Genomic DNA, 24,400 nt, shown 5'->3' with positions numbered 1-24,400 from the left:
AGTTGAAACATTTAATCCAGTGATACCTTTGCGTACCACTAGAGGGAGCCGCGTACCACACCTTGAGAACCACTGCAGTACAGTATTGACTTGAAATTTTAAATGTATTCTTATATACTAGCAGTTTTACGCGATGTTTTTTGGATGTGCCATTGTGCATATTTTAAACATAGCTTGTGTCCTTTTCCTGAAATTAAAAACACACGCATAATATACCCACATAAAAAAATAAAGACAAGAATACATAGTACTGAAACATTTATTTGAATCCTCCAGTAGAGTCTTGATATTCATGGAATAAAACTGCTTTTCTGGGAGTTTGACCGAGTCAAAGACAATAAGAGGAAAAACAAAAACATAAAAGAGGAGGCAACGTGTGAAAGTGCGGACAAAAATACAAAAAGAATGTAAGGAGTATAACAGTATCAAAGCAAGTAAGAACAGAGTATTTTATTTTAGAAAATGATATAGGTGGGCACTTTTGTGAAATGAATTAAAATCAAGCATTTTCACATAACAGTCACTTAAAACATCAGTCCACGGTTGTATCTTTACTTTTGCGGAATACATGCCGGCCCATGGCAACGCGACGTGTAGCACTACACAAACCAAACTATGCGTGGCCAAACCGGACAACACGGCACCATAATCTAAAGATGAATATATCTATAAACACTATTTGAATCAAAGTTCATGAGGCAAAACACGAGCATAATACATGATGAGAAACATTTATCCAAACATTTATCTTTTCGTGCAATAACCCGCCACCCCCACTCCTAAATTTCTCTAATATTCTCCCAAGGAGATGCTGAAATTTCACACAGATCATCCTCAGTGTCTTTCTTACATGTCAGGAGTAAATTCTACGCCAAGGTCTTTGCAGCGTGACGGCCTACTGCAATTCCAGTGACCTGGAATGTTGCAAAAAAAAATGATAGTAACAACGCGTGCGGCGCGCACGGAGACACAGTTCCACCAAGAGGGACGGTTCGGAACAGTAAACTCTGATCTGGTCTTTTGTGTCGAAAGCAATTGTCGCTGACCATGTTTTCTACGTCACTTCAGACCGCTACCAAAGCCTACGTGAGTGAAGTGCGACATCAACAACTCAGTTAAAGGTGACATATTATGGAAACATTGACTTTTTAATAGCCATCTGAAGTACCTGCTGACCCATCTAATGTGAAATTAAACAACCAAGTAAATCTATTGTTAGCTGCACAATTCCCAAAATGTGTCTGTGAGCGAGACTTTCTGAATTTCTCCCCTTCGTGATGGCATAATACAACTAATTTACATAACGCCTCCACACAACGTTTCTCCACCCATTACATGACAGCTCAGCTGGGTGAAGATCCGCTAATTTCCGAGATGGATTAGACAGAAACAATACAAAGTCAAAGCCAAAAGCTAAGCATAGCTGCAGTGTTAGCACACACTAGCATTAGCTAACAGCATTTATCAGCCTAAGTGGCACGTAGTGTTTGCTGCATGTGCCACCTGCACAGATCCGCTGGCTACACCAATTGACTGGTAGAATTTGGCGGCTCGGTGATGAAGTCTGGCTTTCTCTGCTCGCCTTACTCTTCAGACTCAGGCCCCTTTGTGAACAAGAAGAAGCCCGCTCATCTAGTCGCAATCCCCTAGAGCGGGGTGGGTGAACAGTGACTCGTTTGGTCTGAAGCCAAACTAACCCCCCAAAATGTTGTCATTTCAAGTTGACTATCACAAGTGCATGTTAACGTTGCTGTAATTCTTTATCCTTCGCTATATCTACCAAAGACTGCTGCAAACGATTTTAGTAAGTGATTGTTAATCTGTTGATTATTTTCTCGATTAATTGATGAATCGGATAAAAAAAAATCCATCCCTTCATTAAAAAAAAAAAAAAAACTGGATATTTCAAATTGACAGTGCAGAAAATGCACAAACAGATGATTCAGTTACTGCTTTGGTCCGTAAAATGCCAGAAAATGGGCAAAAAAGTTGATCATTGTTTTCCAACATAAAAGCAGATGATTGCAAATGTCTTGCTTTGATTAGAAAAAGATAGTCTGCTTTTATAGAGGACGACAGAAATCTGAGAATAATTACTTTCGAGAGGCTGAAATTCCTAGTATTTGGACAATTTTGTTTAAATTGTCTCTAAAAGATGAATCAATAATCAAAATAGTTGATCAATTTGATAATGAATTAGTTGATTAATCGATGAATTGTTGTTCCTTAAATAAAGACATCTGCATAGTGTTTCAAATTATGAAGAAAATGCATAATATGTCTCCTTTAAATTGTCAGCTGTGACTTAGCGACGTAGGTGATTAAGGCAAGAACAACAAAGGCCACACAAATAACAGCAGTCTCGGGGAATCCAGCATTTCGTGTTTTTTCTTCATAGCGCGAAGGTGTCTTGCCACGCTGTCACAACTGGCAAATGGCAAAACCGAGCTGAACATTGCCGTTTGGTGGTAACCAGTTTTAAAACCTGGATGTCTCACGGAATACAGTATGTGGACGCATGCATGCGAGCAACGGCGGAACTACAGGAATTTTTTTTTAAAAAGGAGACGAGTTTGGGGAGGACGCCTACGCTCACCAAGAGTGCGACGGTTGGATTATTAGCGTTGGTCACAAAGATCAAGTTTCTTCCAGTTGCATCATGGGCTGTTGCTCGCTCCTCTCCCAGTCTGTGAATGTGCCCACTTCAGACGTCCTTCAAGTAGAAAGCCTATGGAAACAATCTATCCTACCTTGACAGATTCCAGATCAGTCGATTGTGCTTCAATCAGACAGTTAATCTAATCGAGGCAATAAGGTATCAACTGTGCTGGGATCTGCTCTCCTTGTTATTTAGGCAAAAAAAAAAAAAAAAAAAAAAAAACGCTGGGCTGACCCTGAGGGAGGTCTAGGACACAGACGATATGGGGTTGTGGGGGGAACCCATCTGCGTTAGAACCTTGTCCAACCACTGCAGGGGGCCGTGGAGATGAATCTCGATCCAGCAGGGGGTGCTGGTCACATCCTGGCGGTGGTACTCGGCTCCCCAGCCCTGAAACATATTGGAATCCTTTTTATTGACCGACTTCATAACAAAATGGACGACTTCTTGTTTGTTTCAAGGCATGAGTTTGAAACATTTTTATATGCATCTCATTGTGATAGACATGCCTACCAAATTTCATGTGTATTTGTTTAACTGATGTCCAGGTACGGTCCTGGTATTTTCTTAACTCCCATGGGTGTGCTTGTGAGTCAATTTGGCGGGCAGGTCACGCAGAATACGTAAATGTTCACCGGGATACATAGGCCAACGAAATTCTGTGAAATTTCGTGTCCAGAGTCTGAGGAGATATGGAGGTCGTTGGAGAATTTGAGAAGTGCTGTAAATATCAATGAAATGGTTTAAAGTGATCCATTATGGCGAAAATGAATGGCCAAATGAATCTTGCTCGGAATGTTCTGAACTCCCGTTTCAACACTAATCTTGTATTGAGTACAATAATGCTGCCCAGAAGTGTCGCAGAATGGTCATGTCGTTTTTCTTTAGATCGCAAACCACTCAACAATGAACCAACAGCGCCTCTTCAGGTTGCAGTGTAGTGGTGCACTCTGTTTGAAAATGAGGATAGAATAGAAAGCCTTTATTGTCATTGCCTGGGCAGATAGAATGAAATTTGGGTACGACTCTAGGTTTGGGTTTCAAGAATGGAAAAACAAATAATAATAGAAGAGGAAAATAATTGAAAAGCTACACTAAATTAATCTATATCCTAAATCATGCGCTGCAGTTACCCAAATTACATCAAGACATGGTGCAAATTCACCACTGCCATAAACAGTACCCACCTTGACAAAGCTCATGCGTATGGTGCACATCTTGGTGAGCTCGTAGACAGCCTCGAAGCCGTGGTTGACGGACTGGGCGAGAAGCTCGGCGAACTCCTGGTTGTTGAAGATCTTCAGGCTGCAGCCGCTGGGGATCTTGCACACGGTGGTGGGGTGAAAGCCGTGGTGGTAGTTGCAGTTGCGACTCTGGACGAAGATGCTGCTGTCGCTTAGGCACTCGGCGTACACCTCACCGCCGACGTAGTACAAGTGGACGCCTGAGAGGTGCGCAGAAATCAGAGAGGTCGAGACATTAACAATCAGTGTGTTTATATCCTCGCAAAGCTTTTTTTCCTTCAGTTGTCAATAACAAATCGATTTTGTCTCACTGCAGTCATTCGACTGACTTTTGCGCACTGCACCTTTGCCGATGTGCCGCCGGGTGTTCTCGATGGTGGAGTTGCGGTTGACATTGGAGAGCAGGCCAAGGCAGAAGCGGTTGCGGTTGTTGGAGGGATCCGTGAAGCCGTCGACGAGCACGCTGGTGGACGACGCCTGGAATGCCTCGCCCACGCGGTTGTTGAGCTCGTAGTAGACAATGGAGCACCAGTGCTTGGGCTCCTCGTAGGCTACGGGCTGCACATCTGCTGTGGGGGACACATTTAAAGGTCATGAGCAGAGCACATGCACACTCTCAAAACAAAAAATACTATCCTTTCTCAAAGATACTGCTTAACACTTGGCTTTAGAGGCTTTCGGACATCCTTAAAGAACAGCTAAAGGTCCAGTTAGTGTTTCTACTCTATCTCTAACTTCTCAACCTAGCTGAAACCACAACACACATTTTGCCCAAACTGTAATGACCAGGCACATGCACAGACATTTTTGGGGGCAGGTACATAAGCCATAAAAAGAGCACCCGTCGCCAATATTATTCAACAATTATGAATAAAAACATTTAAGTTGTGTTTATTTCTGTTAAGACAAGCAAGAGAGTCAATAATACAAACTATTAATAAAGGAGTTGAAGTTAAGCTACAATGGATACAAAAAGTAAACACAGCCAGTTCAAATGGCAGGTTTTTGGAAGTAGAAGGAGAGGGCCTGGGTGCAAAGGCGGGAGCAGATGTAGAATTATTTCAAGGTCTTAAATAAATGCCCTTCAGATTTCAAAAATTGATGACAGAGAGGGTAATTTTTTATTTTTTTGGTTAAGTATTGATGAATGAAGAAAAAAGTTTTTTCCATCCAGGGCAAAAGGCCAGATGCCTTGAGCACCACGTCATAGCTATGTGTGCACATGCCCATTAACGACTGTAAATTCACAAAGGTAAGAGCTCAATGGTCACTTTGACTTAGCTCCAGAGGTCCTGAGGGGTGATGGATCAAAATCCAGGATATTGTGAATAACACCAATGTTGTCGTAAATGCAGCCTGCTACTTATCCTACCATGTCACCAGTACAGTTTAAGAGCTTTCACATGCGGTGAATCTTGGTTCTTGAATTGACCGCTACTGAATGGCCTTCCTAATGGCAGCAGGTTTTATATGTGACTGAGACAAGCTCTAATTACTGCCCCACATATCAAAGCTAATAAGTGACTCTTTATTGTTAAAACCTCATTAACCAAACCGAGGTGACATCATAACTTTTATGAGCTTCATAAAACTGCTGGAAAGCCTGCACCGCAAACACAATCTCATTGCCTCCCCCCAGCCCATGCATTTTTTGATCTATTTTGAGAGCGCACTTAAATAGAACACAATTTCCAAGAGGTTTTTGCACTTGCAGAATGAGTAGAGCAGGTGTACACAACACTATAAGTGTATAATATTGCAATTACCACCCCGGTTGTTACTCTCAATAGGTAAAGGCGGAGCCATGAGGTTGGTCTCCATCGGCAGGGGGCAGTCTTGAGTGATCTGCTCCTCCGGGGGCATGTAGGCAGGAGGGGGCGTCTCTGTGTTACCCCCCCCAAGAAGAAAAAAAAAACATTAGATGTCATTTGGAAGAAGAGGAGGCAAAGTGGCTGCAAAAGACTCACCCGGCATCTGGAATGGGCTGCCAGGCTCGGAGCTGGATGGCGAATGCGGGAAAGTGGCGTTGCTCCCGCCCCCTGGCGAGTTCGGGAAGCTGTTTCCAGGTGAATGAGGGAAGGGCACAGGGTTGGCCTGAGTGAAGGACTCAGGGAAGGTGGCGTTCTGCGGCATGTGCGGCTCGTTCTGCTGCAGTGGGTTGCGGAAGCGAGGCAGCATCGTGTGCTTGGCGTTGAACTCGCTGTTGCGCGGTACCAACACGGGGGGCAGCACTGTACACAAAGGAGTCAACGCGGTTGAAACAGAAAGTGATTCACTACGACCTCTTCAAAACCGTTTTTGGTCAAGGGCTACAGTGGTGGAACGAATTACGAGTTGTTCAGATATGAGCTGTCGCTTGGCCGCTTAATTTCCCCATTTACTTGCGAGCAATGACTTGAGTTACGAGTGCGCTTCAGGGGCACCACAACTGTGAAGTCAAAATAAAGTCGAACCTCTTAGTGAAACCTCTGTTACTACCAAATCAGTTTGCTAAGAATTTTTTTCAGAAAAACATTGCATGGTTTCAAACTGTTTCCTGACATCCATGTGGAAAACTCATTGGTGCTTTCTTTCACACCGCATAAACTCATTCGCTCCACGCGCAACATATTTCAGATTGTCGTTGTTGTTTTTTTGTTGTTGTTTTTTTTTAAAGGTAAATTAGCCCTAGAAATGGAAAAGTGCAAGTGATTGTCACATAAAACGCTTAAGTTTTTGCAAAATGGATGGATGGATGGATGGATAAAGACAGACAGCAAGTACCGTGCACAGCAGGGACAGAGAGTGGAGCGTGAGCTACAAGGGGAGAGAGTGCACACACTCGGCCGCAGCAATTTAAAGGCACAACACACTAATGTACGACAGTGTGTGTGTGTGTGTTTTATGTTTTACTATACAGTGTGATTTTTCATTATAAAAAACATATAACAACAAAAATTAGTTTTTGAGGGTGCTGGAAGAGATTATTTCAATGGGGAGAATTGATTTGTTTTTATATATGTTTTTCATATGAGCGTGGTCATGAGCATGGTCACAGACCGACTTAAACTCCTAAATCAAGACACCACTGTAATCTGAATTCTGTTGACGTATCAAGCCAGGGAATGAAGAGTGCACATAGTCATGGCCAAGGTCGCATCCTTAGGTAATTTCAATACAATCACCTTGACAGATAGGGGAGTATTATGTCCAACACTGATGCAATACAGTGAAATTACAGCAAGACTGCACGGTCTTTTGAAGTTCTTTGTTCACTTTCTAAGTAACGTCCGCAGTTACACAGAGAACAACACTCATCGGCCACAACGAGGTACACCGGCACAATCTATCCATCCATCCATTTTCTATAGCATTTGTACTCATTGGGGTTGCGGGTGCGTTGAAGCCGATCCCAAGTGACTTTGGGCTAGAGACAAGGTGCACCCCGGTGTGGTTCCCACTCATTCGCAGGGCACTGTCAATTAGAATTACCTGAAACAAATCGCCTCTTCGGATGGTTTAATCACTCAAATTTCAATTCACCTGTAATGCATGTTTCATAAATGTGGGATGAAATCAGAGTTCCCATAAAAGCTGGACCTGAGATTGGAACCCCAAACCTCAGAACTGTGAGGAAAAGGTGCTAACCACTCACACCTTGGTGCCCCTGCAAAATTGAATGAGATACAACAGAAGAGTGGTATCAAAGGTGTACAGTATGTATTGACATTGTCAATTCCCCTGGCATCCCACCACTGTTATGGCTCTGATACTACTAACAAAGGCAAAAGAAATTGCAATGTCAACTTTGTCTACGGTGGCACGGTGACCGAAAGGTTAGAGCGTCTGCCTGGTGACCGACTGATTAGAGCGTCAGCCTCACAGTTCTGAGGAGTGGGGTTCAATCCCCAGCCCCGCCTGTTTGGTGTTTGCATGTTCTCCCGGTGCCTGCATGGGTTTTCTCCGGGCACTCTGGTTTCCTCCCACATCCCAAAAACATGCTTGGTAGGTTAATTGAAGACTCTAAATTGCCCGTAGGTGTGAATGGTTGTTTGTTTCTATGTGCCCTGCGATTGGCTGGCGACCAGTTCAGGGTGTACCCCGCCTCCTGCCCGATGATAGCTGGGATAGGCACCGGCACGCCCGCAACCCTTGTGAGGATAAGCGGCTCAGAAAATGGATGGATGAACTTTGTCAACCCATTCATTTTCATTGATGTTTGTTCCAGAACGGTGACATGGATGAAAAACAGAAAAATGTTTTGCACTTGTGCGGCATACTTTTTTTCTTGGGTGCACCAGCATACAAGTTAGGTGCACCCAAATTTTTGATCGCATTGCATTACTCTGCCCTTGCTGACAGGCGAAGAGCTTGCTTACGAGACGGCGGAACGGACATGTAAGTAAGCATGATTATTGGTATTCATACTAATGACAGTCATGTTTTTAATCATTGTAAATGTAAGCCATGTTTTGAATTGTTGTTTAAACGGCTCGTTATGCCGATCTCGCGTATTGCTAGTCGACCGTCAGACTACGGTGACAAATTCCCAGCCAACGCACTTCACTACAATGTACTGCATTTTATGAACGATTAGAAAGAATTATTCAACGGCCACGCTACGTAGCTAATGTAGCGTGGCTAATGCAGTATTTCATCGGCGTGAAGCAGTTAGCCGTGATTCCCCATGAATATCCTTCACTGACATCGGGTTTACTAAACACACGAGTTCAATGTAATAAATAAGCGGACGCCTTTTCTTTCAAAGAAACACAAGACAACCATCTTCTACAACTGCACACAACACTCCATAGTGACAAGCCCAGTGCCAAAATGACAACCGTCAAAAAATGGAATTATAAAGTTCCTTTTAGAGCTTTTACAGCTTTACAGTTAAAATTAGATACTGTATTTAAATGTGTTGTTTATCCGTTTAATGTTATTTCTATTTCATATGTATTTATGATCATGACACTTTTCTTATATACATATTTAAAAATTTCCAATGTAAATAATCACACTGCTACCATATCATATCAAAATTGTCCAAATGCCAATAACTATATGTTCTGTAAATAAGTGTGTCTCTTTGATAATTGCATCCTTCTGTTTTACCTCAACGCTGCAAATTGTGAGATGCCTAATAAAATTCACTGTTGAAATGACAGTGACAATAATGTTATTTTCTATTCTATTCTGTCTAAGATATTTTCTTTTGTGTGTGTGTGTGTTTACAAATGTTTGGTTCTGTGTTTTGTGATGGTTGTTATCTGTGTTATTTATTGGCTGATGTTAGGCTTGGGTGCACCAGTGCAACCTCCTCTTCTTCCCCCCCCCCCCCCCCCACCATTGAAAAATTAGGTCAAGTGCGCAAATTGGTCGCACTCTAGAGCCCTGTGCATTGTAAAATCTTATCTGCTTAGTGAGAATCTGTACAACTTTTGAAGCGTCTGCCTCCTCTAGCTCTATTTGGCCTAGATTTTCACAGGGAGAGGACATTCTGAGGCATGCCGTTCTTGAGGAATTCGTCACCAGAGAGGGGAAAGGCGTGAGGCCAATTCAGTACAGTACACACAAACAGCGATATCCCCTCTCGCCACTTGTTGCTTTACATAGTAGATGGCTGAAAAATAAAGCCTGTTGATATAACAGACATGTTCTGCATGGTGTACTTTTTACTCAAAGGCTTCAGATGGAGCGGGATGACAGCTGAGGCGGAATAGCGCAGGGAGATTGACTGGAATGTAGGTGTGTGTAGGCATGTGTTATGTGTGTGTGGGGGGGTGCGTGGACAGACAGGTGCTCTGGGGTTGAACATCTCCAGCCTTCTGCTGCTAAAACAAAAAGTGTTTCCTCCTATTGTATTGGGATGGTGGCGGGCTTCCTGTTACAGGCATGCTCCAAAAAAAGAAGAAAAAACACGGGCCCTTATTTTTATGTTTAAGAATCAAAGTGTTCGATTTGTCTCGCAGATAAGGTCAATTATCTAACTATAAAATGCAGTTAATGTTAGTAGTGTGTGGTTTTGCCCGCAAAAGTATTGAAAACTATACACTGATGCTATTAATGAATGAAGTTGTGGATTTATTTGAAAAAGAATAAGAGTATCCATACTGTTACTTGTATAGCCACAAGACTCGACGTTCTTCATCTCTAAATTTTTTGTCTCTGACCTACTGTATGTACTCCTCCTGCATAATGCTCATCGTGTTCAGACTGAGACACCACATAACTGAAATGCCTTGTGTTACAAATTATATGCAGTATAAGTGAAATGTGTAACGAGATACATAAAGATAAAGGTACAATTGGATGTTAAAATGTCAGTAATGACAAGTTGTTATACAGTGGAACCTTGGGTTACGAACTTAATGCGTTCCATGACTCCATCTGTAACCCGAAACGTTTTTTTTTAATACAGAGATGTTTCCCATTGAAATGAATAGAAATGCAATTAATCCGTCCCAGCCCGAAAATTAAGTTACACTTAACTTTTTTTAAATCAGTGTGGTTCAAAATAAATACAGTGCAATATAGAAATACTGTAAGTGAAAACACACTATTATAAAGAAATAAAACACTAAATAAACATGATAATGTTTACTGCAGCTCCTCCATTGAAGAAGAGTCTTTTTCCATAATAACGCGGGGAAATTCTGATTCAGGTGTTTTTTTCTTGTCTGTTTCTTTTTTAATTCGTTGGTTGATTTTGGCACAACAAACCGATCCAGGGAAACTTGTCTTTTTCTATTAAAAAAACTTTGTCATTTAAAAGAAATTGCTCTGTTTGCCAATTTGCTGCCTTTTTCTTCTTTGGTAATTTTTTGATTGCCTCGCTCACACTATCACCAGCTGGCGAGTTTACATTTTTTGTCAATCTAATAAAGAGCAAAAGAAAACAACCTCAACAAAGATTCAGTAACCTTACTTGCATTGCGTGACGCACAGTCAATGATGGTTACAAATTGCGAGAAAAGCACACAGATCTTTCCACTTATCTATGCGAAGTGCTTTCTAACACTAACCTTAGCAGAACGTGCACAGGCGGAACTTCCACCTCGCGAACAGCTATTTTGACGTGATTACGCCGACAATAACCATTTGTTATCTTAATTAAAAAGAATCTACAATTCAATCAATAACATACATACCATAGATAGTATTCTTTGGACGAAAATAAAATGACTGTCAGACTTCTTTTACCGCGTCAACCACAAACACGGCCACTATTAGATTTGAAATTGGATGATCGAGGATGTGGAGGCGGAACGTCCGCCTAGAGACAACAGGCGTGGACAGCGATTTTGACGTGATTATGGTGACATTAACCGCTCTGTCTTAATTAAAGAGAATCTACTATTCAATAAATAATATACATACCGTAAATAAATATTTTTTGACCAAAAAATTATTTTCAGACTACGTCAATCACAAATGCTGCAGCTATTAGATTTGTGATTGGATGATCTAGGATGCAGAGGTGGAACTTCCGCCTACATGCACAACAGCTTCTCGCCTTGTGCTGCAAAACAGACAACTAGTTATCAGCTTACAGCAATGTGTTATGCACAAAGTCAATGATCATTACGCAGCGTAAGAAGAAGCACAACATAGATCGTTTCATTCGTCCACACAAAGACCATTTGGAAACCAAAAACAGTAAGTAAATAGCGGTTAATTTTTCGAAGAAAATTTTGGACGGAACCCGAATTGTTACCGAAACATTCAAAACCCAAATTGTTTGTAACCCATGGTTCCACTGCATTTCTGTAATAGTTATGCTAGACTCGAGAAAATGAGCATTTTTGTTGTTGTTTATGACCAATATTTGATTAAATAAAACATTTTCATCACAATTGCAAGAGGTAATATCAATCAGTAAACGGCATCAGTGAGTATTCAAATGTAAGTACTTGTTCTTGTACTCGGTCTGGAAAAGTGGTTATGGTGCATCCCTAATTTTGATCTTCTGTGACTGGTATGGTTCATTTCAGTCCATCTGTTTGTGAGGTTAACTGATGTCACAGAATGGATTGTTGTCGACACCTTTGTACAGGAATTTTGCTGACTTATTATATGGTGCCAATTTCAGACGCCCACTAAAATTACTGAATAACGTTCCATGCCTAATAAATAAATCCCACCTGACTGACATTGTGCATTGGAGTCCATCTGTTTGTGCTGTTTGACAAAGTGCCGTGGGTGAAAATGTATACTGCTGTTAGCTCCTAGCGCTAGCTGCCAATTGTTTAGCCACTATGTATGCCACTTCTACAAAAAAGGTCGAGATTTTTATGTCTCGCAAATTTTGAAATTTTTTTACTTTGAATGTCAATCGAATCAGAGATTAAATGGACTCTGGTCCACCTATGAAGTACCACTGTACTGTAGTTTTACAGGGTTGACGTATGGTGACCGTTTTAGACACCCACCAAAGACCGTACTGACCTGGGCTGTCCACACGTTTGTAGTGGTAAGGGTTGATGCACACATCCTTCTGCTTGGAGCCGAAGGGATACTCGCAGCACTCCAGCGCCTTGAGCTCGTGGTGGGACTGTAGGTCGGGCCAGCGCCACACGCGACAATAGATGACGTGAGGCAGCCCTTTCCTGTGGGACACCTGCAGCCGGCCGTCCAAGGAGCGGGGGATGGTGACGCAGCTGCTGGGCTGACCGGGGCAGCTGAGCGCCCGCTCCAGCTCCTCCATGGCGCCCTTCTTCTTCTTCAGCTTCTTCACCAGGGCGTCCACCGCCTTCTCGGCCCACTTCTCCTCCTCGTCGCCCTGCTTCCAGCCCAGCAGGCGTTTGACGGCCGGGCTGGTGAAGGAGAAGAGCGAGGTGACGTTCATGATGGACGGGGCAGCCCAGACGCCCGCCTTCTCCGTTGGGGCGAAAGAAGGGCTAGGTCCAGCTTCAGGAGGGAATCACTGGTGCGTGTCGGGAGATAGTCCTCAGATTTTCTGAAAGGAAAAGTTGGAGAAGTTGATCAGCATCTTTTAGTCAATCGCGAGGTCACAGTAGACGGGGAAACAGAACAACCAAAGAGGCTGATGATGTCACCAGGTCATTGGTTGATTTAGCTACTTAACTAACCCACCCCCATCTTAAATCATTCTGCAAAAAACAGAAAGTAGCCATCGAACAAGCGAATAGACAAACAAAAATACAGGCCGCACAATTTTTTTCATATTTTCGAAGGATGCTACTTTCCATGTTTGCCCTTCAAGTCATAATTACATGTTTCCACTGTCCCAGAGCTACAATTAAGAATTAAGATGGTTAAGATGATGAATTGACTTTCATCACATTACTGTTGACTACAAAAAAATCTTTAGTCATTCAAGCCCTAACGGTACGCAGGTCTGCCTGGGGGCATCGTTGTGCAACAAGAGCGAGAAATGTGAGTGTTGAACCCTTTCAGTGGGAAAAGCGAAAATTGTGCCTGTTCAAACACACACATCCACCACAGGGGGACGAACCTTTAGAAAAGTCGTGCAAAACCAATGGGAAAATTGTGGGTGCTGAACTCTTCTAGTGAGAAAAGTGTGCGTTTCACCCCCATACGTGCGAAACCCCTGGGGTAAAGTGTGTGTGCTGAGACATTCACATTCCCCATGGGTCTGATGCCACTGCCTTTGTGGTATTTGCAAGAACTCTCTTGCAAATACTTGTGTTGGTTTTCTCCTGCTTCCTCTCACATCACAAAAACATACTTGTCAGTTTTACTGAAGACTACTGTATATTGTCCATAGGTGTGAATGCGAGTGTGAATGCTTTTTTGCATATACAGTATGTGTCCTGCGACAGGCTGGCAACCCGCCCAAAGTAATGAGGTATAGAAAATGGATGGATGGTGATACTTTATAGAAATCTTTGAAGCAGCAGCTGCAAATTTGCCATAATTATTTTCTCTCGGGCAGAGGTATGCGTTCTACTAGTCCCTCTCTAGTTATTTTGGTGAAGGCCAAATTTTTGCTGTAACTCATCTCCTGCATCTCATTGAGATTTCAAAAGAATGCCTTTGAGTTATCAGAGGAAGTTGATGCCCAGCGTGCAGCCCACTAAGGAAAATGTTCTACTGAGCTTCAACTCCACCGACCAGCAAGCACTCTGCCAGAGTAGGACAATAATTAGGAAATGCACAGTTAAATCTGTCATTTAATTCGGGTCAAGGGGAGCCATTCACCAGCGAAAGGGGGTGCACAGAGGAGAGCTTTTAACTCATTCACTGCCATTGACAGCTGTTGAATTCAAATATCCATGTTGACATCGAGGACTGGAAGTGAATGAGTTAAAAGATGGTGTGAAGCTCTTCATCTTTTTTTTTTTTTTTTTTTTTACATTTTCTGCGACTTCAACTGTGTTCATAAATGTACAGAGAGTGACTCACGGCTCAGAGTGCATCACTAACAGCAAAGCCTGCAGTATATTGTATTTCCCACAGGCAGGAACAAATAGATCATTAAGAATGCCGTTAGTTATTCTTGGTCCACTCAGATTAGGGGATTACATTTCGATTGCTATCTTTGTCAGACAGGACACATGTAGACAATATCGTAATGACAACCAGGGGGTTAAATATGGCGAGAGCAGGTGCTTTTTACGGGTTGTGTTGGTCACTTGCTAAAAAACAACCATCCTGACAGGAACAGAGCTATATTTAGCCAGGCCTCCAAAATTACTGTACAGTGTTTTATCTAACAGAGTGATGCTGTACAAAATCGCAAGGAGAATGTGTATCAGTAGCCTTGGCAGATGCTGAACATGGCAAAAAAAAAAAAAAAAAAAAAATACGGAGAAATGCTTACAGGCAGCGTGTGACAACAGTATCACCTCCACTGCGAACATCTGACATGTTCTAATCTGCCACAGTGGAGCAACAGGAAACAGACGGCGTAGTTGTGTCTTCGTGTCTGTCATCACCATCAAAACAACAGCATCGTTTCCTTCTGCTGAGTAGTGCAGAATTTTCCACAGGTGCAGGATGATGTGTGGGAGGAGGGGAATGTCCCCCCCCCCCCCCCCCCCCCCCCCTTCCCCAAACGGACCACTGCCTCCCTAGACCAGAAACATGCTTGTACGTCAAATTTCTGTGATACTGCCTCATAACGTCAAAGACAAACAGAGCTGTCCAGTTGCGATCGATTCAATGCCCTGAGAATGAAATGACATGGATGAAGGAGAATATTTACAGGCATGCCTCATAACGTTTATCTATTACAGTAAAAATGACTTCTATAACGAGGAGACCTGGATAAGATTAAAGATGATTTTACTTTCTTGCAAAAAGGAACAACAGCTGTACATCAAAAGCAGCCTACGCCGTGGTTATTCAAAGAATAGAAAATGTATATGATTGGTCAGCCCCCAAGTGGGTCTGTAACTTTTAAAAATTATTGACTGAGTCAAGTTTATTTGTGGCGGCACGGTGGACAACTAGTTAGCAAATCTGCCTCACAGTTCTGAGGAGCCGGGTTCAAATCCAGCCTCGCCTGTTTGGAGTTTGCATGTTCTCCCCGTGCCTGCGTGGGTTTTCCCCGGGTACTCCGGTTTCCTCCCACATCCCAAAAACCTGCGTGGTAGCTTATTTGAAGACTCTAAATTGCCCGTAGGTGTGAATGTGAGAGTGAATGGTTGTTGGTTTTATATGTGCCTGCGATTAGCTGGCGACCAATTCAGAGTGTCCTCTCGCCCAAGATCGGTGGGATAGGCTCTAGCACGCCCGCGACTCGGGTGAGGATGCTGCACTATTTGCATATAGTGGCCACTCATGCCAGAGTAGTATCTGCTCCATTTGCACACTGATTGAGGAGTATCTGTAACATTTGCACAACCATTGTCCCAGATTATCGCAGTACTCGTCACTTTAAACCGCATACACTCCTTGAAGTCTCAGTGCCCTTTGCACAATGGTCATTGCACCGGACTATTGCGATATTAGCCATTCGAACTGAGGACTCTGCATCTTTTTGCACAATTGTTGTTTGTTGTTGTTTTCTGTTAATGTCTTTATGTCTCCAAAGTGTTCTGTAAATTGACTGTCTGTTGTACAAGAGCGGCTCCAACTACCGGAGACAAATTCCTTGTGTGTTTTGGACATACTTGGCAAATAAAGATGATTCTGATTCTGATTCTGATAAGCGGTACGGAAAATGAATGAATGAATGAAAGTATATTTGTACAGCCCTTAATAACAAAAGCCTCTAAAAGGGCTTAACAGGCCCACAGTTGACAAAAATCAGCGATGTCCCCTGATCTAAACCAATTTAAAGTTTTGAAAATAACTTTGTAACCACAGTCAGTATCTTTGGTTTTGGTTAGCCTTTACTCAACGCCACCGCAGATTTTGATGAACACTGCTGAGCAGCGCCGTCCATGTCCGTACCTTTTTAATCAAAGACAGTGTGCTTAAATTTACGATTTTTTTTTTTTTAGCTAATTGAATTACTGATGAAACATGATTTTGTGGAAATGTGTTAATGTTGGCACAAAATAGTTTATACAGTAAGAGCAATGAGTTACAGTATAATACCAACTTCAATGATAGAATAATTAGTAACTCGAAAAAACAACAGGAACAATTTGTAGATCACGCCCAATTAGCTTCACTAAACAAGGATTAAGCTCTGGATACCATTGTCTTCCCTCCCAACCCAGGAAGATGCTCCCATCTGATTTTGTCATCCTCTGACTGAAACAGGAAATATCCCCCCCAAACACAAACCTACTCACTCAGTAGTCTCTCACTCATTAGCCAATATGAAGCAAGTCAGAAAGTGTGTTACATACAGTTACGTAAAATTGTACAGAAACCAATCTATGATGTATACATTTCCCATCACCATCCAGGCCGATTATTCTTAGTATGCAGTTGGGGGGACTAGGGGACTGTGGATCTTCCTGTTGTCTCTTAAACTATTTCTTTTGCATGTGACTTATGTTCAGTCATGAGAAATATTCCCAAATAGAATTAATTCATAATAGAGTAAAATTCTTGCCATCCTTTTAAATAACAATTTGAATGCAGTACATATAATGTTTCAGTGATTCAAGTGACAATTTATTTCTCCCATGTGGCCCACTTCAGATATGCATCACAACAACCCAAGTAGAAAATCCCGCATGGAGGCTTCCGATCTGAATCAAATCTTGATCACATTATTAAAAATAAGATAGGAATGGTAAGAGGATAGATCAGATCAGTCGATGCAAGTCAGAAATGCGTTGAAAGATGGTATATACAGTAAATGCCTGCATTAAATGAAAATTACAAAGAATGCGCAGAGTTAGACTGTTAAATCGTGAAACCGATGTTGACTAATGCCAAAGTTAGCTGACTAATGAACCAATGGTATGTACTGTACAGAGTTTAAATTGAACTTTTTTAGATACATTCAAAACATTAAGAAACAAATAAATAAATAAAATCTGACAACGTTTCAACAGTTTTGGCAGTTATAAAACTACACACCCATAGCCAATCCCACCAATATTGAAAAGGAATAACCAGGGAGTATTACATTCGCCGATCTAGGAATGATAATGATTGCACCGAATCACAAATAGAGAACTATTTAGTTTGGGGAAAAACAACGACCATTGTCTGGCTACCAGTCCAGAGTAAAAACACTAAAATAGAAGTGATTCCTGTAGTTTTGCAGCATTTTTTGGTAAGATAAAAACACCATTCCTGTTATCACAAATCATTGTCGACCAATCAACGGACTACAAAGAGTCTTAACTGTGCCCTTTTGGTTCTTTATCTTTCTGGCTTATAACCCAGTAGGACGGTGACAAAAATAGTTATTTTTGTACACTTCATGAAGCCGTCTAATGTACTTCAGATGGAAGGGCTCAACAAAGGGCTGCACTGTAACATCTGGAGCACACTTCCGTGTCCTCCATTGTCTTGGTGCTACAGCTGGCAGCCACACTCCAGGGACATTCCCACCCGCCCTCAGGCAGTTCATAACATGTGACTGCAGGCTGACGTTTAGGCCCTGATATGGCTTCACAAGTGTTATCTGAGAGGCATTCAAAATGTAAACACGGCATTTTCCTCCTATTCTATAATTAGATAAGCACGTTTGGTAATTTCGTGCTGAGCATTTCACACAGTCACCAGACACCTGAGGGTGGAGATTTTCCAAAATTCTGTTTTTCTGCATTTTTCATTCATTTCATTTGAGCCCTTACGTCCTTTAAAACAATACATATTTAACAGCACAGCATGTCGCCTAACATCATCATTCCAAGATGAGTTCATTTCAAGCAATGACAGACATGGTTAATGTAATACAAACCGACAGCATATTAATCGCTGTTGGGCAGAAACATGTTCAAATTTGGTCAATTTCATATTTTTTCTCCCCACAAATCTATACTTTCAGTTAGTTGCCACGTTTGTCGTAATTATTGACCAATCTTAAGTTTTGAAAATGGCTTGCTCTCTTTGAGCATGGTTCAACAAACATGCTGGGGTTTTTTGTTTTGGTTTTTGGTTTCCTGAAAAGTGGTGGTTTTAGAAACTGAGGATTCTATCTGATGTCAGCCATATTTAAGTGTAAATGTACGTCAAAGTTCGGAGCTTGCGACCAAGGTGGATGCTGATTCCGTTTAGGTTTCTGGATTCGGGATGGATAGAATATCTATCTGAAATAGTGTTTTACATCCTGCAAGTGTGTTTTCGTGTAGACGTACAGTGCCTTTACGTAGACATACAGTAAAAATGTTTCCAAATACGCCCTAGCCCTCACATTATTACTTCCAAGAGAGATTCAAAGAAATAGCTGTGTCATAGAGAGAGGTTTTTAATATTGTATCACATGTAGCTGAATAAGGTTACCAAAATAAACTATCATCTGAGGACCACATTGATAAAATGCACATTGATAAAAAGCTGTTGCCAAAACGCTTCTTTTTAGTTTAGAATGGCTTACTTTAACCAAGATCCCACACCGTATCGTGGCCATGGTCTGTTGTGCGCCAGTCTCGGTGCCGTACAATGTGCAAAGGCCTTTTCACATTGCACTTGTTCAGTGTGAAAAGCCCCCCCCCCCTCCCCCTCCCCCTCCCGAGTCAAAGCGCAACAACGACAGCAATGGAGGCGCGGCAATCCCAAATTTGGAAGTGGTGACGCAATAGCCTAAAAGTGAAAAGTCTTCTTATATTTTTCTACATGTATTTTATTTGCTTAGTAAGTATGCTAATATCATGTTGGGGTGACTGTTTTAATTATTGACTACGGGGAGTGTTGTGCACAAAAGCCGTTAATAAAATGTTGAACTACTCTCGAGCTTCTTTAGTTGTCAGTACAGATGCTTTAAAACTGGCTATATAAAAAAGTTTTAAAATAATTTTTAAAAAACATGATAATTATCGAGATCGGATGGTATGAAAAAATTTATTGTAATCTTTTTTTTTTTGCCAGATCATTCAGCCCTACAACAAACACAAAACAGGTTCGACAGTAGAAGCTAAAAACAGCCAGATAATGTCATAATACAATAATCAGCAGTTTTACTAAGCAAAATCCAAACTCTAAACCAAATGAAATGAAACATTGACAGCCTGATGTTTCACCCTCCAAGTTGCTTAAAAGTCCTTTAAAAGTGTTTAATGATGAAAAATGAAACAGACGCACACGTGCCAGGGAGTAGGATCCCACGGAGGCTGTAATGCTGTTGGACGAGGACTGCGTGAGGCCAGATCTTATGGATGTTCAATAAAACTATTTGTTCTTATTGCTGTTGTTTAATGTTGATGTGACGACTTCGCTCAGTTTGCGTCCAACATAATACTGTATTATAGAAATATGTGTTAAATTAGGGTTGCACACATATACACATATGTATATGTGTATACATACACATATACATGCCATTATCGCGATGACGATATTTCTTCGATATATTGTGCAGCCCAATGTAAAATGATTTCATATTTTGGCTGGTAAAGAATAGTCTTGGCCGGTGGATTTTTAAACTACGGGCCAATCTAGCCAGCGAGTCAAAAAGTTAATTTCGGACACTGTATTCAAGTATAAATAAAAATATTGTGTTTTGCCATTAGCAAACATCCTTGCAAAATAGACAGCTCTCCTTGCTCTAATGTGAAGGCATTACAGTACTTTAATTACTCCATAATTGTTGTTGTTGTTTTTTCCACATCAATTGAGTGGCAGCAAATTTGTATCCAGCAACACAAAGAAAAATTCGACCAAGAGACAGCTCGTAGTAAGTTTCCTATTAAGAGCTGATATTCATTTTTATAAATTCCTCTTTTTTTCCCTCATTCATTTCCATTGAAATTTTCAAACTTTGAAAAATCCTGGGGTTTTGCAACTTTCACATAAAATGGGTAGCTGTTATGCCAAATGCATATAGGTTCTCAGGTCTAAAAGTAGTTCTCAGTTGTACACCGCTTGAAACCACAAAAATTTGCATAGTCATTAAATCGCTCAGGTTTGCCTACTTGCCTCGTGTGAGTAAATGTTACACAGATGCCGACGGCGGCTTTGGCCTTCTTTATAAAAGCAGGAAACACACCGTAGCATTTACTCAGCAGCCTCATAAAAAAACACTGACATTTGCTAGAGCCGTGCGCTTACCCTCTCTCTTACTACATTTCGTTAGCGGTAGCATCGTTATGGCCTAATGGTCTGCGACTGCGGCTGATGGGCACGCAGAGCAACACGGCCGGGCGGCGTGTTTCGACCAGCGTGCGAGCCCCGTGGATCACTTTGCGCCGCTACAGTGTCTGCTAATCAATTTAGGTCCAGCCCTGCGCAGGACGAGGAGGCACTAATGATGCTCTGCAGCCTCCCCCCCAGGAAGGGAGGGGACGGACGGAACATTACAAAGAAGCTACATTATTTATCAGCGGGGTCCTGGACAGGGCATCCATTAGCCCCCCCACCCGACCCCCGCTCAATGGGGTCACTGGCTATAAAGACAGCAGAGCAGGAAGAGAGAGTGATGGTGGCAGAAAGGTTTTAATACGAAGAGAAAGGGGAGGAAAGTGAAAGTGACAGTAATGATTACACACATCTTAAGACACTCAGTGGGAACACTACAGTATCTGGACTCGGCAATAAAGACCCTTCAAGCATCAGTAAACTGTCACACTGAAATGGATACATATATGCCGCATTATGAAAAATGGCTTAGATAAACAGAGGTGACACACTAAACTATCCAATACCCTTAGTTGGTCCTAAAATTAGTATATATTTAGTAAAAATATATAAATAAAAATCATGTATCTTTAAGGCTGCAGCTACATTATAGTCTTAGAGCCGAGTATTCTGCCAATTATCCCATCGATTAATCGAGTCGAAATGGGTGCTTTCATTATAATTCATACTGATCAAAGAAGCAAGAGACAACATGAGCCGAATTAATTGCACATTGTTTACCCTATGACAAGAAATGAGCTCGGTGGAAGGCAATCACGGAGTCAATCGGGCCGAACAACCCAAAAGCAGCGATTTGTCCACCATCCAAATATTTGACCCGAAGTATGTGCTCACAAGCTGCAAATATTTTGCGGTGTTCGTGGGACCTAGTCCTGCTGCGAATAGTAAAAATCTCCAAGTGACTGAAACCATCCCAAAAAGTTTGTAATTACCTACAGATGCCACAAGATGGCGGAAAAGGACTTTTTTTCTGTGAGACAAGTCTACCGCCTGATAAATGAACCTCCTTCCCTCACTTCAACACAGTTCCTTGGCCCAAAGGTTGTGCAATGTGTTTTTTAATATTTTAGACAATCCTTTGACTTGAACACAAAAACAGCAAACTGTTTTTTCAGCAAATAACGCCAAATAGGTAAAGGCCCTTATAAAAAAAAATAATAAAAATAAAATTAAATTAAAAAAAGTGAATAGGACAATTTGGGAATGTCGAAACAATGAATATGCAGGGATTCACAGTATCTTTTAAAGAATTCTTAAGTTAATGCTTCAAAAAAAAAAAAAACGCTTTCCAAGCTTATTTGGTATCAGGGTAAATAAAGCAAATCCCAGGAGGGGAAAAAAACAAAAAGCAAAACATGTTCTGAATAATGGCATTATCGTTTGCTTTGGGGGGTAATTGATTAAAATCAGAAAATTACTTGTTTGATTGATGTTCGTATGAAAGAGTTCTGTGTTAAAACAAAATAAAAAAAATGAAATCGAAATGAGTAACACTGGATACCACTTTTTTTCAGACCGATACCAGTACTAGTGTTCACTCACGTACTCACCGATACTACGACTTTTGAGACATAAAATTTCAATGAACACAATGACAGATAATTGTGAACAAAGACCTGTCCTTCTTTCTGACGCATACGATGATTCACCCATGTGTCAAACTGCTACACCGTAGCGCCAACTACTGGCGAGGAGGACTTAATATCAGATTTTTCTTTTTTCCCCCCCTATATTTCGTTTGTTGGTATCAGCAGCCTTCACGAGTACCCGATACACCTTGAAATAGTGCCTGTATCGGCTCGATATCGTATCTGTACTCGCCCGTCCGTCCTTAGTATAAATGCCGCGTCTTCTGTTACAGTTCCGATGCAGCCATTTCGCTTTTATCTGTGCGAAAGCAGGACCGAAACACGATTGGCATTGCCTTTGACGGGGGTCGACCGACGCATCAATGCGACACAACAACGGTGCATGGTGCCAAATCGAGCCATCCCAACTACGCTCGGCACTCAAAGTGGGGGTTAGCCTCGTTTTTGGAAAGGGGACACCGCAGTTCGGCGTAGGCTGTCGTCTGGCAAATGTTGTGACTGCCACCAACCTATATTTACACTGGCTGAAGTACATGTTTTAAATGGTTTCTTTCGGGTACTCGGAGACAACTGATCGTGTTTTCAATCACACGGGGATGATAATTCGGTCAACGAAGGTCCTTTGGGTAATCTGATCCGTCACCTTCGATGATGTCAGTGCTCACACACTAATTCAGTGACACATGACGAACACACACACGCGCGGGCGCGCGCGCGCACAGACACACACACACAAGGATGTTTTAAAGAGACACACATTAAAATGAGAGGTTACAATTGCCAAAATTCAAAAGTTAAAACTGCAATTAAGTGCAATGCGGGCTGGTTTGGTGCATTTGAAAGTATCTCGCAGGTATTCAAGTGACTTTACACACACAGTAAGGAAATCCCCGCGTGACTTCCTAGTATTGACGTTATCGTATCCAAGTGCCACTTTAATTTGAATTTAAAACCGGGATAATTGTGGGACGACGCAGGGTGGGTGGGTGCTTGGGGGGGAAAAAAGTTTCAAGTGCCGCCGCTGGGAACCGTTAATGCGCTACTGCGGTACAAACGACGAGGTAGAGAGAGCAACTGAAGGCTAAACGTTGGCTTCGGAGCGCGTAACGTGAACACAAAAGCATTTGAAACAAAGTTGTGGTTACCTTGTGCGAGTGCGGAGGCGGCGGTCTTGTTGTCCCCCTTCACGTTCCCCGAGCTCCTCGCGGCGGCGTGATGTGGCCTGGCGTCAGCGAGTCGCGGGGGCCTCGTCACCCTCCGCCCCAGCGCCTGTATCACGCCGCGGGGCCGCCTTCGACAATAACAAGACCTACTTTTTTTTTTTTTTTTTTTTGTATTACCCAAACGCGTCTTCTTGGTTTCATTTACATGGCGAACGTTTTTGCAACTTTTTACTGTGGCTCTCTCTTCTGGCCAAGTTTTAAGTGGTTGGCCCAGTTTGGGAGTTTTTGTACCCCCCTCCCTGTTTAGTGGTTAGTCACCGTTTTAAAAAGATACATTTAAATCTGGGATGCGCTGTCTTGTGCGTGGAGCGCCATTCGGTTGTTGTTGTTGTTTTTTGTTATGTTTTTTCCCCTCTTTTTCAAGGTGACCCCTAATTAAAGAAAATCACATCCTCCACGAATACGCAAGGTGTTCATGAAGTGCAAAATTAAAATATATACAATAGTTTATTTTAATAGTAAAATAATAATTCATTCTCATGTTTTATTAATATTGTTTCTAATTCATTTCATATAATTAATTAACCAATTATTTCGTGAAATACATACAAAATATAAAGAGGTGTATGCTAAATTGTTTATTTTTTTTTTAAATAAATTAACAAATTATTGAATGGGATAAATGAAAAACTAAAACACATTTTAAAATATTTTAACTAACCCATTTTAGGGAAACAAATGGCTAAATTAATGTAACAAATGGAGTGGTGCCTTGACTTACGAGTTGAATTCGTTCAGTAACCTAGCTCGTAACTTAATTTATTCTTATATCAAACCTATTTGAAATCCGTTCCACCCCTCTCCAATAAATATTTTCTTATGTTTTTCGTAAAAAAAAAAATAGCACTGTATTGTAAAATAGAAACATAAAAACATAATAAAACACGATAAAAAAGATTGTAAAGAAATAAAATAGTTTTCTACTGTAATTAGGCCAAAATCAAACACACACATGTATTCATGTGTTTATGTGTGCTTTTTAAGGGGCGTGGCCTAGTGAGTGACGTCAGG

General features: G+C 41.6%; 1 protein-coding gene across 3 annotated transcripts; it reads right to left on the bottom strand.

The window, feature by feature from the left end:
- Positions 1-241: 241 nt before the first annotated feature.
- On the bottom strand, positions 242-23,460 carry smad1 (SMAD family member 1). Of its 3 annotated transcripts, none has more exons than XM_061770917.1 (7): positions 23,312-23,460; positions 12,331-12,841; positions 5,871-6,134; positions 5,670-5,786; positions 4,248-4,472; positions 3,847-4,103; positions 242-3,049 (listed from the first exon to the last, which is right to left on the bottom strand). In XM_061770917.1, the coding sequence occupies exons 2-7, from the start codon at positions 12,728-12,730 to the stop codon at positions 2,906-2,908; spliced, it is 1,407 nt and encodes a 468-aa protein (XP_061626901.1). In that variant the 5' UTR covers positions 12,731-12,841; positions 23,312-23,460; the 3' UTR covers positions 242-2,905. The 3 variants fall into 3 exon arrangements, with proteins under 3 accessions (XP_061626901.1, XP_061626904.1, XP_061626902.1); XM_061770920.1 differs by having other exon boundaries at positions 4,248-4,469; XM_061770918.1 differs by lacking the exon at positions 23,312-23,460 and adding an exon at positions 14,690-14,886.
- Positions 23,461-24,400: the final 940 nt, after the last annotated feature.

Source organism: Phyllopteryx taeniolatus, chromosome 4, assembly GCF_024500385.1.
Source record: "Phyllopteryx taeniolatus isolate TA_2022b chromosome 4, UOR_Ptae_1.2, whole genome shotgun sequence".
Lineage (NCBI taxonomy): Eukaryota > Metazoa > Chordata > Actinopteri > Syngnathiformes > Syngnathidae > Phyllopteryx > Phyllopteryx taeniolatus.
This window is presented reverse-complemented; position numbering and strand designations above follow the sequence as displayed.